Source organism: Mustela nivalis, assembly GCF_964662115.1.
Source record: "Mustela nivalis genome assembly, chromosome: 4".
NCBI classification, from domain to species: Eukaryota; Metazoa; Chordata; class Mammalia; order Carnivora; family Mustelidae; genus Mustela; species Mustela nivalis.
This window is the reverse complement of record NC_139023.1, coordinates 159,516,690-159,534,500: the sequence shown is the minus strand read 5'-3', so window position 1 is coordinate 159,534,500 and position 17,811 is coordinate 159,516,690. Positions and strand designations below refer to the sequence as shown.

At 38.3% G+C, this 17,811-nt stretch overlaps 1 protein-coding gene across 1 annotated transcript in view; it reads left to right on the top strand.

Annotated features, from left to right (window-relative positions):
- The window catches only part of ADAM7 (ADAM metallopeptidase domain 7), a gene marked incomplete at both ends in the record, with an annotated part of 74,938 nt that extends 68,229 nt beyond the window's left edge, over window positions 1–6,709 (top strand). Inside the window, 3 exons of the mRNA XM_082727444.1 lie at window positions 4,368–4,433; window positions 5,597–5,653; window positions 6,665–6,709. Coding sequence (XP_082583570.1) covers window positions 4,368–4,433; window positions 5,597–5,653; window positions 6,665–6,709 — 168 coding nt within the window. The remainder of the gene's footprint in view (window positions 1–4,367; window positions 4,434–5,596; window positions 5,654–6,664) is intronic.
- Between the last annotated feature and the right edge of the window lie 11,102 nt (window positions 6,710–17,811).

The following is a 17,811-nucleotide window of genomic DNA, read 5'->3' as shown; positions in this document are numbered from 1 at the left end:
GGAAATAACAAGTACTGGGTACCAATGAAATTGAAAACAAAGCAAAACAATAATCACATAAGAAAACAATAAAAGCAAAAGCTATTTTCTAGAAATTAATAGATCTTATAAACTTCCAGTCAGACCGAGCAGAAGAATGTGAGTCAGCATGACTATCAGGAATCATAAAGGTGAAATCTCAGGAGAGTATACCTTATTAAATTAACAATATTTTGCATATGGAGATTAATTTGGAAACTTCTTATTTTAATATATTATATTAAATAATTCTTATTTAATATATTTAATTGTAATTAAATAGTAAATTTTTTGAAAGTTGTTAATCACCAAAGCTTATTCACGAAAAGATAGATAAACTGAATAGCTCTGTATATAACAGAGAAAAGTGACTTTGTAGTCAAAACCTTTCCACGAAAAAATGGTGAATTCTACCAAACATATAATGATGAAATATATTAGTTCTATATAAACTTTTCCAAAAAATGGGGGAGAATGGACCCTCCCAACTCCTTTTATAAGGATAGTATGTTTCTGTTAAGAAGGAAACAGGCATTACAACCTGGAAAAAGGCATTACAACAACAACAAAAATTATTTGTCAGTAATTCTAATAAATATAAATGCATAAATATTAAATTTTAGTCAACCGAATTTTATAATGCATAAGAAGAATAATGCTGTGACCAAATGAGGTTTATCCTAGGAATATAAGGCAAATTTAACATTAAAAAAATTAATCTAATCCACTGTATTATTTGACTGAAAGTAAAATCATATGATTACCACGATAAACGCAGGTAAAGTATTTGAAAAATATTCCTGATAAAACTTAGGAAAGTAGGAACATAAGGAAACTTTCTGAAGTTGATGGAAGTATCTACCAAAAAACCTACAGCTAATGTCGTATTTTTGGTTAAAAAACTGAATACCTTTGCTAAATATCAGGAACAAAGCAATGATGTCCACTGCCACCACTTCTACTTTTACTTGAAATTATAGCCATTACCATAAGGGTGAAAGAAAGAGAGAGAGAGAGAGAGAGAGGAAGGAAGGAAGAAGTAAACTGTTTTGATTTGCTGAAGACACAATCATTTATCGTTTACCTATAGTAAATAAAAGTGATTTAGTAAGGGGCCACCTGGGTGGCTCAGTGGGTTAAGCCTCTGCCTTCAGCTCAGGTCATGATCTCAGGGTCCTGGGATTGAGCCTGGCATCGGGCTCTCTGCCCTGCAGGGAGCCTGCTTCCCCTCTCTTTCTGCCTGCTTGTGATCGATCTCTCTCTCTCTCTCTCTCTGTCAAATAAATAAATAAAAATTTTTAAAATAAATAAACTAATTAAATAAAATTTGAAATAGCACCAAAAATGTGAAATATTTAAGAGTACTTCTGACAAAATATGAACCAGAAGTATATAAGGAAAATGGTAATATTCTGCTGAGAAAAACTTTAAAAGGCCTAAGCAAAAAGGGGTATAGAGAGTCACATGTTTATTACTATATTTATTGATTGCCAGTTGATTTGCCAAGTGATTTTTTACAGAGGTGCAAAGGCACTCCAGTGGAGAAAGCACAGTCTTTTCACAGTGATGGAACAACTGGATATGAATATGTACAAAGACTAACTGATCCATTCCTCAAATCAGTAACAAAATTAACTCCGACTGCAATACACATATATGTATTTTTTCCTAGTAAAAAATTTAAATTTAAAAATGTACAAACTGTAGTGCTGAGAGGTAAATATTTGGGGAATAAAGGTACAATGACATGCAAGAGTGAGCTCATTAAGTCAGGAATATGGCTAATTTGAGGGAAGGAGGTAGGTGGCAATAGTGATAGGAAATTTAAAATGGCAAAGGTTTATTTCTTAAACAAAGCAGTGATTTCAAGGATATTTACCTTAAATGGTTCATTAAGCCAGGAACACATTTTCTGTATGTATTTTATCTGTATTATATTTTCCTATGAAATGGTTAAAAATAGAGGACAACAATACCACTTACTAGAGGGGATATGGACAATGAAAACTCTCATACACAGTTAATAAGAATTAAACAGCACAACCTTGGGGGAAATTGGCACAAAGTATTAAAAATGATCATACATATACCCTATGACCCAGCAGACCCTTGGGAAAACATTCACAATTGTGGTCCAATAGCATATTTTCAAAAAGTGAACACAATAAAAATGTCTAATCACAGTAAAAAAACGCATGAACAAAATGCTATATACTCATACAATGGAACATTACAGAGAACGAGTAATAAATGAACTACTGATCTTTACCACATGAATAAATCTCACAAACACACTGTTCAGAAGATGTCAAGTCCAAATATTTATATTTATATCAAGTTGAAGAACTGTCAAAGCTAATCTATGGTATTAGAAGACAGGGTAGTGATTACCACAGGGAAGAGAGAATCTTCTGAGAAAGAGATAAAGTTTTATTTTTTGATTCTGGGCAACTTGAGCGACTTTCATTGCTCATTTGTGAAAATCCATCCTCTGCACTTAGTACTTGTGCATTTCTTTGTGCATATTTTACAGGAAAGGAAAAAAGTTGGTTGAAATAACCGTTTTAGCAATATATGAAGATGTCAACAATCTTGCAGAAGTCCCCATAGTTAGTGGCTTGTTAACTGCCTTTAACAACAGCTATGATTTCTAGTGCATTCAGCTCATTGATAAAAACTGTGAGTGTCCAAATTAAGAAGCTACAAATTCATTCCCTTAAAAAAAATTAACTATTGAGGAAATCATTATTGATAAGAAAATACTGATGAAATTACCCAATACGACTATCTTGAAGGAGGGACTATAAGCCTTAAATTCAGAGGTTAAGTATTAGCTGACCATTACTACATGAAAATGCCAATGAAAATATGATAATACTAGTATTTTAAATTAGGATTTGATGTTGCTGTTGTTAGTGGTGGTCTGGTTACACAGCTCCAAAGGTTTTGAATGCTTTGCCCCAACTCCACCTGTCCCATAAGCCCTGTGTTTCTTCATAATAATGCAGAACATGGTCCCACTCCACCCCCAGGAACACACAGATGAGAGTATACCAGAAATGCCTGTACTCAAGTATTTAAGGATGGTTAGTTAATCTTTCTCTGGTTGTGGGATGATTTATTATTTTTATTTGTTTATATTTTTTATTATGCCAGTGATGACACCAAGATGATAAAGCAAGTCTTAATTGTCCACTGGAATAGATGGAAAATATTGTGTGATAATTTTTTAAGCTTACACGTAGATTTCATGATGCTGATAGAAGTCTTGAATATGTGCCTTGAAGTTTAATTAAGAAACTATGTAAAGGTACTTATCACAGTGTTTTCTAAATATTTAGCGTTTAATGCATGTTAACGTGCTTCATGAATTAATATGAAAAAGAGTTGTGCTCCAGGAGAGGAGTCGGGGGGAAAAGTGCCCTGAGTCTGTGAACAATAATGAGTATTCACAGAAGTCAAGCAGAGATTCACATGGAGCTTGGGGGCATATTTGTTTCCATTTCTAGATTGCAAGTTCCTTAAATGCTTTGGCATTTTAGTTAAATGAGGGAACAAAGAAGAGGAGCTTAATAAATATATTTTGATATATGAATAAAGTAAATTCACTATTAATGGTATATGTGCCATAATATGTTTATAAACACAGATTGTATAGGAGAATTGTAGTGTCAAATCTCACATTTAGGCTTTTTGTATTATTTGTTAGAAAATTGTATAAATAACAGTGATTTAGCTGATGCTTATTTGATACATTAGTTACCTCTCAATGGCCAGTTTTCAGCAAAATTGTGCTTTAGGAAAGGTCTTTTGATGTCCTTTCCCTCTTACATTAATAATGCTTAATTTTTTTTTCTTCTGCCACCCAGTACTTCTCCTAGGCAGGTCCTATTTCCACCAGATCATGCTTTCTAGTTATATTAATGTCCACTGGAGGCTAACAGAAAATATTTTAGACAGGATAACCTCATCCAAGCATATCTGTATTACAACAGTAAGTTCTGGAGGTCCTCAAAGACCTTCCAGGTCCAAAATGGATGGAGCTTGTTATGGAAGTTCGGACATTCAGACAATTTGATTAAGATTTGGAGGCTGAAAGACTTGCCTTGTGCAATTTTCATCATAACTCATAAAGAAACTCGCACTCTTCTCTAATATAAGTTTGTTTTATAAGTTCTTGGACTCCTTCCTTATAAGAGAATAACCTAGGGAAGAATATTGTTCCCATGTATTTGTACATTTACTAGGTTGCATCCCAGAGATAGTTCGAAAATTTATATTGAGCACTTAGGAAATAGTCATAGTTGCTTGAATACTAATTGCAAGTTAATAGTATCTCTTTTCACTAGCAAATAACTGCAGAGTCCTTGGAGCAGCTTCCAACCAGTTTTTCAAGTCCGCACTACATCACACTGGTATGGTCCCTTATCTTCTTTCTGTTGCTTGTACTGATCTATGGCCATTTCAATAAAAATTTTGGTGTCCCTTAACCATTTGCTGGGTCCTTGAATAAGTCCAATAATATAATAATCACTGTCTGATTTGAGGAAGAAATAGAACAGGCCCCACTTATCAGGAGGACTGGAATTAGTTTGAGAAGCTCATGAGGAAGTCATGCTTGGTCATGCATGGTCTTTTATGTAAAATATTGACATTGTGTTCATCATGAACCCTTGGGAATTAGTTTTGACATTTTTAAAACAATGCATTAATTCATTATTTATTACAATTACTGAGTTTTCTTTGGCCCCCAAATGGTGATTTTGGGATAACTGTCTCACAAACCCTGCCCTATTCCCCACCCAGGTTTTCAAGGGTCAAAACCAGTGATGGCTTCCAATGGGGCCATATCAGCCTGAGGGCTTTCCACTGACTGAAGTGTATTCCCTGATAAGTATTAATAAAAGGGAAACACATGAGCCAAATTAGCATGCAGATGCCTGAGAAACTGAGTCAAAAAAGAGTTATTACAGGATCTCTAGGATCTCCTGAACTGCTAGAGTCTCTGTATCTTCGAGGTCCACAGTAGAACAATTATTCAGAGCTGGGCACTGAAATCAGCAAGGTTTTTGACAATGTATTTCTTTTCAAATCAACATTTTTTATTATGCTTCCATTATTAATGGCTAAAAGAGTGTTATTAAGATAGTTTTCAGTCCGTGGTTCCACAGAATTTTCCCATAACACAGAATGATCTCAGAGTATGCCCTACAGTTGGGGTGGCGCTTAATGAGCATTTCTCCCCAATCCCCACTTAAAACCAGTCCAATCCATTTTTATATATTGTTTTTACTGGAATTTCAACAGAAATGTTTTCTCAATGAAAGCCCTAGTTCTTGAAAAATGTTTGGAAATCTCTTACTAAATGCACTGTTGGAGAGACCCACCACAAAGTTCATAAAGAAAAATGGTTTCTGCTAAGACTTCACTGGCCAGAACCATCCTCCCTTCCTCTCCATAGCAATTTACAAACTTCCTTAGATTTTTCATCTATCAGGAAGAGATAGTCTGCATGTGTATGTGTTTGTGTGTATATGTCTATGCGTGAGATCTGATACAACAAATTTATTTATTACAGAAACCTGCAAATAAAGATCCAAGAGGAATTGCTGATCCAAATCAAAGTGCCAAAATGGTAGGCTCCTGTGACAGATGGTACCACACCCCCACACACATTTTTTAACTTGTCAAATTTAGCATTCTTTGTGTTCTTTACCTACTCATTGAGTAGGAACACCTTTTGTCCTTACCAGAAGAATAAGATGGTTGGAAATGTTTTCTCTGATATGCTAAGATTTCTAACAGTGATTCCACCAAGCAGGTTTCAGTCCAAGAGCTTCTGACCGGACCACAGGAGCAAGCTAGAATTTGATATTGTCAGTCTTAACACACATTAAACGCAACAAAAACAATACTTCTTTCTCAAACTTTTCTTGCCCAGGATATGCGTACTGATGGGTTTTCATGAAGGATTCTAAAGGACATAGTAGCACTGGTAAAGAGAAGGTCCATTCTTCCTGAACAGCTATTTCATGATAGCTTCATCAGCATGTCACTTACCCAATCAATAACTGACTATATCTGAGGGATGATTTCACTTTTAAATTGCTATGGATATGTTAGAAAATTTATCCAAAAAATTGTGATTTTTGTAAAAGAGAGACAAAAATGAACATTATTTGGCTACATTTCAGAATTCATTCATCCATTCATTGATTTCTGCTGGGTTCCTCCAATGTACTGGCTAATAGGAAGCTTTCCTCCACAAAATATTCTTACAAGGGATCTTGCCCAATACACTTTCTCTATTGAGATGGGGAAGGAAGGACATTTCTAATGGTACTTCCAACTCGTAAGGATAGACCTGTCTCATACTGAAGAGTGGAGAAAGATGCTCCTTAGTGCAAGGAAACGGTTTGAATTCGTATAATGAAAAACAAAATGATTTTCTTAATAGGCTTGTTCATCTTATAATGACTGTTTAATTAGCCATGGCTAAAGATATATGGAAAATTACGAATAAATGTAGTACAACAGAATCCAGAAAAGTTACTATAATTAGCAGATAAAAATGAGTAACTGAAACATAACATGCTTATAGACTTTGGAGAAAATAACTTCTTTTTAACCATGTGTTTCCATTTAGAGCTTGAAATTGGATATCCAAAATGGCTGTGCAAGGCTAGGTTGAGAATTCTGGCTGAAAGATCTTCCCAACCTTCCCTAGGTATTTGCTATACAAACTTCTGGCAGTTTTTCAAAAGTTCTTATCAAGGAAGAAAATGTTAACAAGAAACAACTTCTTTCAGTGATATTTACCTATAGAATTTACAACCTGTAGTGTAGAATATGCTACAAAAATAATTCTTTAAAGTTTTTCCAGTGCTTTTTAGTCTAATGTAAAAATAGTCTCCTTGATCTAATGTTTTCCTAAAAAATGTCAATCTAGTTACTTAAAAAAGACTCAAAACCTTGAGGATATGAAATTACACCCCTGAGTCTAAGAAGCAAAACATTGCTTATGAAAGGTTATTTCTTTGGGAACATAAAACTACTTACCTTAATTGGAATCTGACATGATTACCACTACTTTTGGTTTAAAAGAAATTCTCTCCTGCAGAAATGCCAAGAAATTCAGTGCAGAAGTCATCTGATTCCACTAAATATTTAAAAGGTAGATAGATGGTTGTCTAGCTTATGTCCTATCAGCGAAGGAGGTAGAATAATCATCATCTCAACTACAGAGTAGTTCTTAAAATTATGGGAGTAGCAAAGGAAGACATGAAGTGCTCCTGGTTAAATTCCTGGAACCTAATTCTAAACTCCCAAAGTTCTAGAATTCCTTATGAACCTGACAGAAGTCACAGAGTTATAAGAATTTCAGAAAATTAACTCTATCTGAGAAGAAATACTCACAGTTCCCGTGAAGTGTTTGTGAGATCTTTATAATACACAGATTTGAGGATTCACCATGTAATTTCTGAGCCTTCTCTACGCCTCCCGATGATGGTATGTGGGGCAGTCCCAGGAATTATTTCAGCTGTTTCTTACACCAGTGTTTCCCAACATGTTCTCTTGTGTTCTTTATTTTCTTTTTGTTACCTGTTAAAGCTCTATGCAATTGTTTTTTCATTTACTAAAATGAAGTTTTCAAGTATGAAATGGGAATTTTCTAATTCAATAAATAAAGGCTGCAAATCAAGGAAGAAAGCTGATTGTTCTTGATGAAACTCTTCTTGCCATACTGACTACTGGATGGGAGGACAGCGTGAGATCAGCAAAGACAGCAGGGACTCAGTACGTTGTCCCTGGCGAGCATTTATTTATTTATTTGAGAGAGAGATTGAGAGAGTGTGCATGAACAGAAAGAGGCAGAGGTAGAGGAAAAGAGAGAATCTCAAGCAGGCTCTATGCCCAACATGGAGCCCAACATGGGACTCAAGTCTCACAACCTTGAGATCATGACCTGAGCTGAAATCAAAAATTGAACGCTTAACGGACTGAGCCACCCAGGTGCCCCTAATAAGCATTCATAAACATTCCTTGTTCTAATTAAAAACACTCATTTAAGAAAGAATATTGGTGGGGCGCCTGGGTGGTTCAGTGGGTTAATGCCTCTGCCTTCAGCTCAGGTTATGATCTCAGGGTCCTGAGATCGAGCCCCACATCAGGCTCTCTGCTCAGCAGGGAGCCTGCTTCCCTCTCTCTCTCTCTCTCTGCCTGCCTCTCTGCTTCCTTGTGATTTGTCTGTCAAATAAATAAATAAAATCTTTAAAGAAAGAATATTGGCGATTGCATATTACAAGTAAAAGAAGCTCATTTGTTTTATGCAAATTTGTAAAAAGAAGAAATTCTGTGACACATATACTGGCTTCATTAAAACAAACAATAGTCCTTTGATGTCCAAAACGAAGGGACAATCATGTATTTGTATTTTGCTCAAGCAGGCAATATGTTGATGAACAATATGTATTTTGGTGATACATTATTGCCCCTATAAAAGGATCACCTTCATGATTCACTGTTTTTCTTATTGTCATATTTCTTCCAAAAAACTCACCATCTCCTTTGCCTTGGGTTCCACATTCAGCCAACTACTAATTTCTAGTGATTTTATTATTATTTTTTTAAATTTCTTCTCTCTCTCCTATTATGTCTGGTACCTCCTGCTTCGTTGCCTTCTGCCTAGATAATCACTCTGGATTTCTAATCTTCTCCCCTGTTCTTCAAATAAATCCAGAAGCTTTCTGACAGTTAAGCTCCTTTTTTATTTTAGGGAGTATTCTCCAAGCTTGTCCCTTTTACTTATCCAAGCCCCTAGAGACTCGACCTACACTTCTTTCAGATGCCACTACTATGTGTTCTATTTAGGGATCTTCTCCTTCCAGTACTGTCTGCAGATTAGGAAGCATCTTCATGGCTTCTCTCTACTAGTGGCTCCCTTATAGGTCCATTGCCATCTCTGTTATGGAGCCAATTATGATTTCATACCCTAATATTTCTGGCTCTTGTCACCTCTGAGAGTTTGAGTCTTTTCCCTTGAATGAAAAGTTGCAGACAGAACTTCTGTTATGAATGCACAGACCTGCTGGACCTACAATCTGAGGACCTCTGTCTTCCTCCTCAGCTCAAATGAACTTCTTGCTGTCCCACCCCACACATGGACAGAGAACCCTTTGTGATGCTGGAAATTGCGTCAATTAAGACTGAGCTTGTTACAGTTCCAGGATGCTATGATTGGGGCTAGTGGGTTACTCTCTGCAGCTGGGTCACTCTACTCTCTGCTGAGGACAGAAGTGGATTCATCTGGAAGCTTCAGAAGCTTGAGCTTAAGGGTCTATCTCATCTTACTGCCCCTTCTAAGACCTTTTATCTAATTTTGTATTAACGTTTTTTAATGATAGTGGGCTGGTTTGGGCTGAGAAATGAGATCTCAGATGATTTATCAGCAATAGTGATGATACCTAAAGGACAATTAGGACAAACATACCCCTGTATTGGGTTGAGATGGTGGTCTCAGCAAGGGCAAGGAAAGCACCAGCCAGAAATGGGATGGGGGGAGGGGCATCTTGGAATGAAAGCAGCATGGCAGGTGTGAGGAGCTCTCCACAAACCTTTGGCTGACTGGAGAAAGGCTGGCATGGGGTTGAGTCCCCAGAGAGCACCACTGAGAGGAAAATCCAAAATCCAAGAAACGAGTGAAAACGGACTGAACTTTTGACTACGTTCCCCAGCCCACCGACAGATCATGACTGAGGGCCCAAGCTTTACGGGTTCACAGAATCTGAGCAAAACCTCTTTCCAAAACACTGGCCACTGAGTGAAGTAGACCCAGCGTAACCCATAGAGAAACAGTGTAAAATGCAAAAATAAGAATTAAAACCTGAGCAGAGACAATAGTGGCTGTACATCACAGGGGACAGAGGGTGGACAATATTCTGCAGTTTAAGTTTGGACAAGTCCTTTTAAAAAACACTCAGAAAAATAAATCAGAATTCCTATTTGTTGCAGTGTATTACCTAAATACTACTGTGCGAAAGAATCTCAAGTATATGTTCACGTCAGTTCTGTCGGGAAGAGCAATGATGACGATCCAAAACCAAACCAAACCTAACCAGCAGTCCCCTATACAGCATCCATTATTCTAAATATCAACCAGCCCGCACAACCACACCGTTGCCTTTTACTTAAGGCATTTGTGCTGCCAAATGATAATAGAATTTAAAAATGCGCTTGGGATATGCTAAAATTGAGAAGTCACATTCTTAAAAAAAAAAAAAAAAAAAAAAAAAAAAAAAGCGGTGATCACGTTCTTAACCCAGCGCAAATGCCCGGCGGGGCAGTCCGCGCCCCCCAACCCATTGATGAAGTTCCTAGGGCGACCACTAGGTGGCCACAGAGCAAACTAAATGTTCTGTGAGCTGGAAACCGGCTCAAAGATTTCACACTCTAGACCCTCAAAATCCTGACTTGAAATAAATTTACCAAGGAGTTTGTTAAACTCTGTTCCTGGTTATTAAAGATGCAACTCTGGGAGAATTTTGCCAGATGCCATTTTTTTCTCGCCAGGGTTGTGGGTTGGGGTAGAAAACCAGAGACGGAGCCCCTGAACCAAAGGAAGCTGGGCGGAAAGCCTGCGTAGTTTAAATGGGGTTTTAAATTGGGAAGATAAATCCTATTTGCTCAGTTCTGAAGTCCAATCGTCTTGAAGTTAACATTTCAACAGCACCTCAAAAACCCAATTTCCTGAAAACCACTGTCGGGGTCTACTTTTGCTTTTGTTTTTTAATTTCATATGTTCTGTTCAGTTATTTATTTAGTTTTTTGAAGGCCAGCAAATTAGCCGCTGTGGCCATGGAATCGGACAGAGTTCCCCCTTTCCCCAGGGATACGTAATGGTAATGGATAGTAAATGTCGGGAAAAGCCGCAGCCCGTGAGTCATGTATGATTTTGTGGTGGGTCATTCATGACAATTGATGTCCCTCTCTACAAATCACCACCCAAGAGTGAGAAATATTGATTAGACTCCTGAGCTTATTGGAAGCTTCCTGATCACTTTCTAGCGGAAGCTCAGGCTTTTAGGAAACTCAAGAGCCATTATGTAGGGAAGTGGCTGTCTCCTGGTCTTGACAGAATCCATTAATATCTTTCTCCAGGAAAAGCTGTAATTGTGAGCTATACCTAATGGATATTGATTGCTAAGAAAAGAAGATACATATAATCTTAAACCTCAGGGGTCTCCAGGAACATAAGATATGGAAAAGGAGGCCTTTGTAGGATGATAGGAGTGCTAGGTGGAAACAAACAGTACCAGATCTGTTTTGGAGCTTAGGTAAGTCCATTCAAAAGCCAGTGCTTTTTGCTCAAGTGTATCAGTGATTTGTTGCAAGGAGAGCAAATATAGCATTTACTGAGTACATATTATTTGTCAGGCATTATTCTAAGCACTTCATACATATTATGTTTTGGACTTAAAATAACTCCATGAGTTAATTATTAGTATCATCATTTTGTACTTTGAGAAAACCAAGGTCAAAAGTAAAATAATTTGCCAAAAGAGAGAGAGGGTAAGAAATAGCATACCCGGAGCATCTGGGTGGCTCAATGGGTTAAGCCTCTGCCTTCGGCTCAGGTCATGATCCCAGTGTCCTGGGATAGAGCCCTGCATCGGGCTCTCTGCTCAGTGGGGAGCCTGCTTCCTCCTCTCTCTCTGCCTGCCTCTCTGCCTACTTGTGATCTGTCTGTCAAGTAAATAAATAAAATTTAAAAAGAAAAGAAAAGAAAAGAAAAGAAATAGCATACCCAGGATATATCAGCCCAGGAATTCCATCTCCAGAGAGCATGCTTTTAATCACTGGCATGTTGTTTGGTGTAAATATAATTTAGATCAGAAAAAAGCCAGGCCCATCCAACACTCTCAGTGTGTAAGGGAAATTAATATATCTCGCTCCCATTCACATTTGCCATCCACAAACTTCCCAACCTTTGCAGCGACCCCAACAATGGTGCATGGATTTACACCGCAAGGGAAGCCAGGACACATACATCTCCTGATTCAGCAGACCCTGCCTGGTTGCAACGTTGTTGTCTGTGGTAGAACTGAATTTGGGGATGCACCCAAGACGTTAGCACCTTTTGTCATTCTCCTCGCCACTCCCAAGGGGGTACTTGTGATAAGGAATGTTTTCTGTGTCTTACCACTTCTAGAAGGTTCTAGAAGACTTTTCTCAACCAGGGTTTTCAATTTAGCATGCCTGGGAAAGACATCTGTTGCTGCCTCCAGTGTCTGTACCCAGGGAAAGAAAACCCACAGAATTAATTGACTCTGGGCAGCAGCTGGTGGATCAGGGGATGGCAAGAGTCAATGAAGAGGCAGCACCACCCTCTGATGAAGCCTTCTTCCTTGTTTTAATAAACTGAAGAGCACACCTGATGAGTGGTCACCATAGGGAAAGAGAGGTATCCATGCTACACCTCTCAGACTCCAGGCACCTGCTAGACCTTTACACATTTCTCATCAGATACCTGCTGCAAAGCTCTGTGTACTTTTTCACAGAAAAGCATTACTCTTTTTTTATTTATTTTACAGACAAGGAAACTAAAGATAAGAGGTGCTCAGACACACAGCTGTAAATGCTTAACCTGAAATCTGAATGTAAGCCTCAGACCAAAGCCACAGTCAGATCTCACTCCAGTTTCAAAACTGACCTCTCACACACCAGTGTGACAGGGACATGACGGGTGACCGCCGAATTAAGGACCTAGGAGTTTATTCCTGGAAGAGTCACCTTTGATCTAGAAAAGGAAATGGCTGACAAAATGCAATGGGCAGGCCTATGTTTTTGTGATAAAAAGGAAGGTATTATTTTCATTTTCCTATAGTCTCTAGGTTTTCAAAATGATGATTACAGGAGGAAAAAGGTGTTCAAAGGTCTACTTTCATTCCAACAAAGAGGATTCGCTGGATAGAAAAATACAAAAACTTTGGGTAAATTTTCTGGCATTTAAAGTCATTCCCACCCCATATTTAAACTATTCCTTTCTTTCATATTATCAGCATCAGCCTCTGGATATGCAGGTTGATGTTCATTACCCAGTGATGATGAAATTTAAAAACAAACAAACAAACCCAGAAAATTGAAGTTCTGGTTCAGGTCATGCCTCTTCAAGTCTACCAGGGAAAGTGGCCGGATATTAATTTGAGCTTAGAAATGTGTCTGATGCTCTCTCTGAAGGAGGACATAATTTAATATATCATTATCTACTGCAGTCTTTAGGCTGGTGGAGAAAAGGAAAAAATCATCTCCCAAATAGCTCATTGAGCAAATTTGATACCTCGATATTGAGGCACTGCCAACCAATTCAGAAGACAAAGAAATCAATCCATTCCATCTTGTTCATGCTGCCTGCTAGCTTAACAGGTTTCCATGCTGAAAATAGCACCAGCTGGACACTTTTGGACTCATTATGCCACCTTCAGAAATGCATAATCAGACACAAGCCCAATCCAGTGTCATACTACTTCCCGAGTTCACTTGCATTTTCTTTTTTTTTTCTTTTTTTCTTTTTTTCAGATTGTATTTATTTATTTGACAGAGAAGGACACACAGAGAGAGGGAACACAAGCAGAGGGAGTGGGAGAGGGAGAAGCAGCCTTCCTGCTGAGCAGGGAGCCTGATGTGGGGCTGGATGCCAAGACCCTGGGATCATGAGTTGAGCTGAAGGCAGCTGCTTAATGACTGAGCCACCCAGGCACCCCTCACTTGCATTTTCAAGTGAGAGAATGCTCAGGAAGAAGCACGATAAAACGGTAAATCCACACAACATCATTTCCAGCCAAAGCTATAATGCTCTTCACTAGGACTCCTCCATGACTCTTCTAAAAGCAAACAAACAAAAACTAGAAACAGAGACCAATAGTCCTTGTAGATTTCAGAGGGGGAAAAATGGTATAAAATTAAAAAAAAATACATAACACAAATGGATTGATACAGTTTGGCCTCTACTTGTTTAATTATTCATTTTCTCCATCCCTCAACATGTACTCACTGGCACATTTACTATATTTGAGCTACTGTTCTAGGCACAGGAAGGTATATGGTATAGAAAGCTCTGCCCTAAGAAGCCCAAGCCTCATGGAAAACACACAGGCTTCTGAATGGATGGTCCTAAAATAACATGACGAAGGCAGAGAGGAGGAAGGCAGAGGATGGGACCCACCGGGGAAAGGAAGAGGAGGTGTATATTATTTGGTAGAATGGAGACTCCTTCAGAAAGGCAAATGTTTATCAAGAACTTAACAAATGTACAGGTTGCCAAGAAGAGAATTAGGATTTCAGGGAGAATCAGCCAGTCCAAGCAGACCAGCAAGTGCAAGCACCACATCGTAGTGAGTGGTGAGAATTATAAGGTCTACAGCAATGCATGAGATGAGGACAAGATGAAGGTAGGCTGTGTGGGATCTACCGTGCCGTGTTTATCTTAAAGGTAGTGGGAATTACTTAAGGGATTTAAATGAGTGACATGATCAAACTTGTATTTGAAGGGGAAAAAGACGGTCATAATTATGAAAGTTGGATTAAAGAGAAACTAGTGGACTGACCCAGATTAGAAGACACCAAACTTCATTGAGACCAGGAATGGTAGAAACAAAGAGCGGAGGCTGGCTTCCCATAGTTTCTTTCTTACTAAGTGAGGGACCAGAGTTGAGGTAGATGGGAAAGCTGATATTGGCCAGTAGGTTTCTGTTTCATGTAGATGAAGCTCCATCAGTTCTTTCATCCAGAAAGAATGTTAAGGAGAACCAGGTGGCCCTGGGGGTGATAATGAGTTAAGTTTGAGACATTGTAACTGACTCTTATGTAAATATAGTGAAGTAATATGATAATAAGAGCAAACTGGGAAAAATTACTCATTTAAGTTTTTCTTTAAAAAAAAATGATTAGGGGACACCTGTGTGGCTTAGTCAGTTGAATGTCTGACTCTGGATTTCATCTCAGGTCATGCATGATCTCAGAGTCCTGGGGATGGAGCCCTGCATTGGGCTCCATGATCAAAAGAGTGTCCGCTCAAGGATTTCTCCGCCTCTGCCCCTCCCCCACTCGCATGCACACATGCACACACACACTCTCTCTCTCTCAAATAAATAAATCTTTTTTAAAAAGCGATTTAAAACTACCTATTCAAATTACTCAACTGCTATGCTAGAAGCTGATTGTCTATAGAAGAATCCTGTATCATCAGTAGCACAGTGTAGAATATAAAATAAGTTCATCGAATAGTGGTTTATTTTAAAAGAAATGTTACATTTTCTTAAGTAATGTAAAGAAAGCACAATGAGTTTGGGTAACTAGTGGAAAACAGTGAAAATGTCAGTAATTCTGGGAGTAGGACACCGGATTCCCCTAGCTGCTCGCTCCTGTCCATCCTCAGACACACTCCTGCATCAGAGCTCTCCCCCAAACTCCACAAATTCTGTGACTCTCCCTGTTGAGCGCAGGACACAACTCACTCTGAGCCCCAGTAAAAGCTCTTCAAGGGAGAAAAGGCAAGGGAGAAGAGGCATTCTCCTTGAAATCTTCTTTAAACCATTTCTATTCAACAAAATCATCCCTGTCTCTGTCTTAAACCAATGCAAACATTTAATACCTTTTGTATATTTTATGTTTCCCCTGAAATCTTTAGATATATGAGGTATGGTAACTATTGCAATGACCTTGTCTGGTCCTTCAGAATCTGTGTCAGTTCTGGTTTGGTTTTGATTGTGTTTCCTACTCATAAGGGTTCTATGTTCCTGCCTCTTTTTTTTTTTTTTTTAAGATTTTATTTATTTATTTGACAGAGAGAAATCACAAGTAGATGGAGAGGCAGGCAGAGAGAGAGAGAGGGAAGCAGGCTCCCTGCTGAGCAGAGAGCCCGATGCGGGCCTCGATCCCAGGACCCTGAGATCATGACCTGAGCCGAAGGCAGCAGCTTAACCCACTGAGCCACCCAGGCACCCTGTTCCTGCCTCTTTAATGTTAGTTACATGCCACCCACAGTGAAGGCCACCTTTATTAGTTCTGGATTTTTTTTTTTTTTTTTGTATTACTATACATATTCTTGAACTTTGTTCTGAAAAGCTGTTAACTATTTGGAGACAATTTTCAGGTCTTGATTTTAAGATTGTTATGCAGGCCCAGAGCAGTGTTTAGTCTAGGACTTCTGATTCCTCCCTTCTGAGAAATACCGAGTACTATACCAGATGCCCTCTGAATTATGAGGCAGCTGATGGAGCTAGTGGGAGCAGGCATATTCCCAGCCTCAGAAGTGTACCATGTAATTTTCCCTTTGATTTGCGTTGTGGGCCAAATCGTGTTCCCATAAAAATCTTGTACCCCAAAGCCTCCAAAATTGCAAAGAAATAAATTTCTGTTGTTTAAACAATAACCATGGTGTTATTGTGGTTCAAGGAAAGTAATATAGATTTTGATTCAAGGAATTGGGGCACTGCTGTAACAAAAACCTAAAATGTGTAAGAAGCTTTGGAAATAGACAATGAGGAGAGGTTGGAAGCCTTAAGATGCATATTAGAAGCAGCACAGATTGCCTTTGAGAGACTATTGGCAGAAATATGACAGGTAAAGATATTCTGGTGAAGACCAAGAAAGAAGAGGAGAGCTGTGAAGAAAGTTTCTATTAGGACACAGATCTCTTTAGCAACAGGATGTTGTTAGAAGTATGAATGTAAAAGGTGCTTCTGGTGAGGTCTCAGAGGGAAATGACAAATATGGGATTGGAAACTAGATGAAAGGCGATTGTTGTTATACAGTTGTAGTACTTGGCTGAACTGTGTCATAGTACTTTATGGAAGGTAGAATTTGCAAGCAATGAATTTGGTTATTTGGTTACACAAAATGTTGAAGGAGGCACCTGATTTCTCATTGCTGCTTATAGTAAAATGCAAGAAGAGAGAGAGAAAAATTGAAGAAGAAATTGTTAAGCATAAGGGAACCAGAACTTGAAGATTTGGAAAATTCTAAGCCCATCCATATTGCAATACTAAGAAAGAATATTCCAGAGAGAACACTAAGAACATGACTACACAATAACTTGCTAAAAGATTACCAAAGCGTGACTTATGGATTCAACCAGCCATCTCAGCAGAAGCCAGGAATATCCATAGGTTCTACCTTCAGAAACACCGAAAGGGACAAAGATGGGATGAAAGGAAGGCAGGCCATTGGACTTCTGAGATTCTATAGGACGGACCAGTAGAGCTATCCTGGATGCAACATGTTATAGAAAAGGGAAGAATAAAGGTATCTAAATTGGCAATGAAGAAGTCAAACTCTCTCTTTGCAGATGACATGATTCTTTATATGGAAAACCCAAAAGACTCCACCCCCAAACTACTAGAACTCATATAGTAATTCAGCAACGTGGCGGGATACAAAGTCAATGTACAGAAATCAGTGGCTTTCTTATATACTAACAATGAAAATACAGAAAGGGAAATTGGAGAATCGATTCCATTTACTATAGCACTAAGAACCATAAGATACCTGGGAATAAACCTAACCAAAGAGGTAAAGGATCTGTACTCGAGGAACTACAGAACACTCATGAAAGAAATTGAAGAAGACACAAAAAGATGGAAGACCATTCCATGCTCTTGGATTGGAAGAATAAACATTGTTAAAATGTCTATACTGCCTAAAGCAATCTATACTTTTAATGCCATTCTGATCAAAATTCCACCGGTATTCATCAAAGACCTGGAGCAAATAATCCAAAAATTTGTATGGAATCAG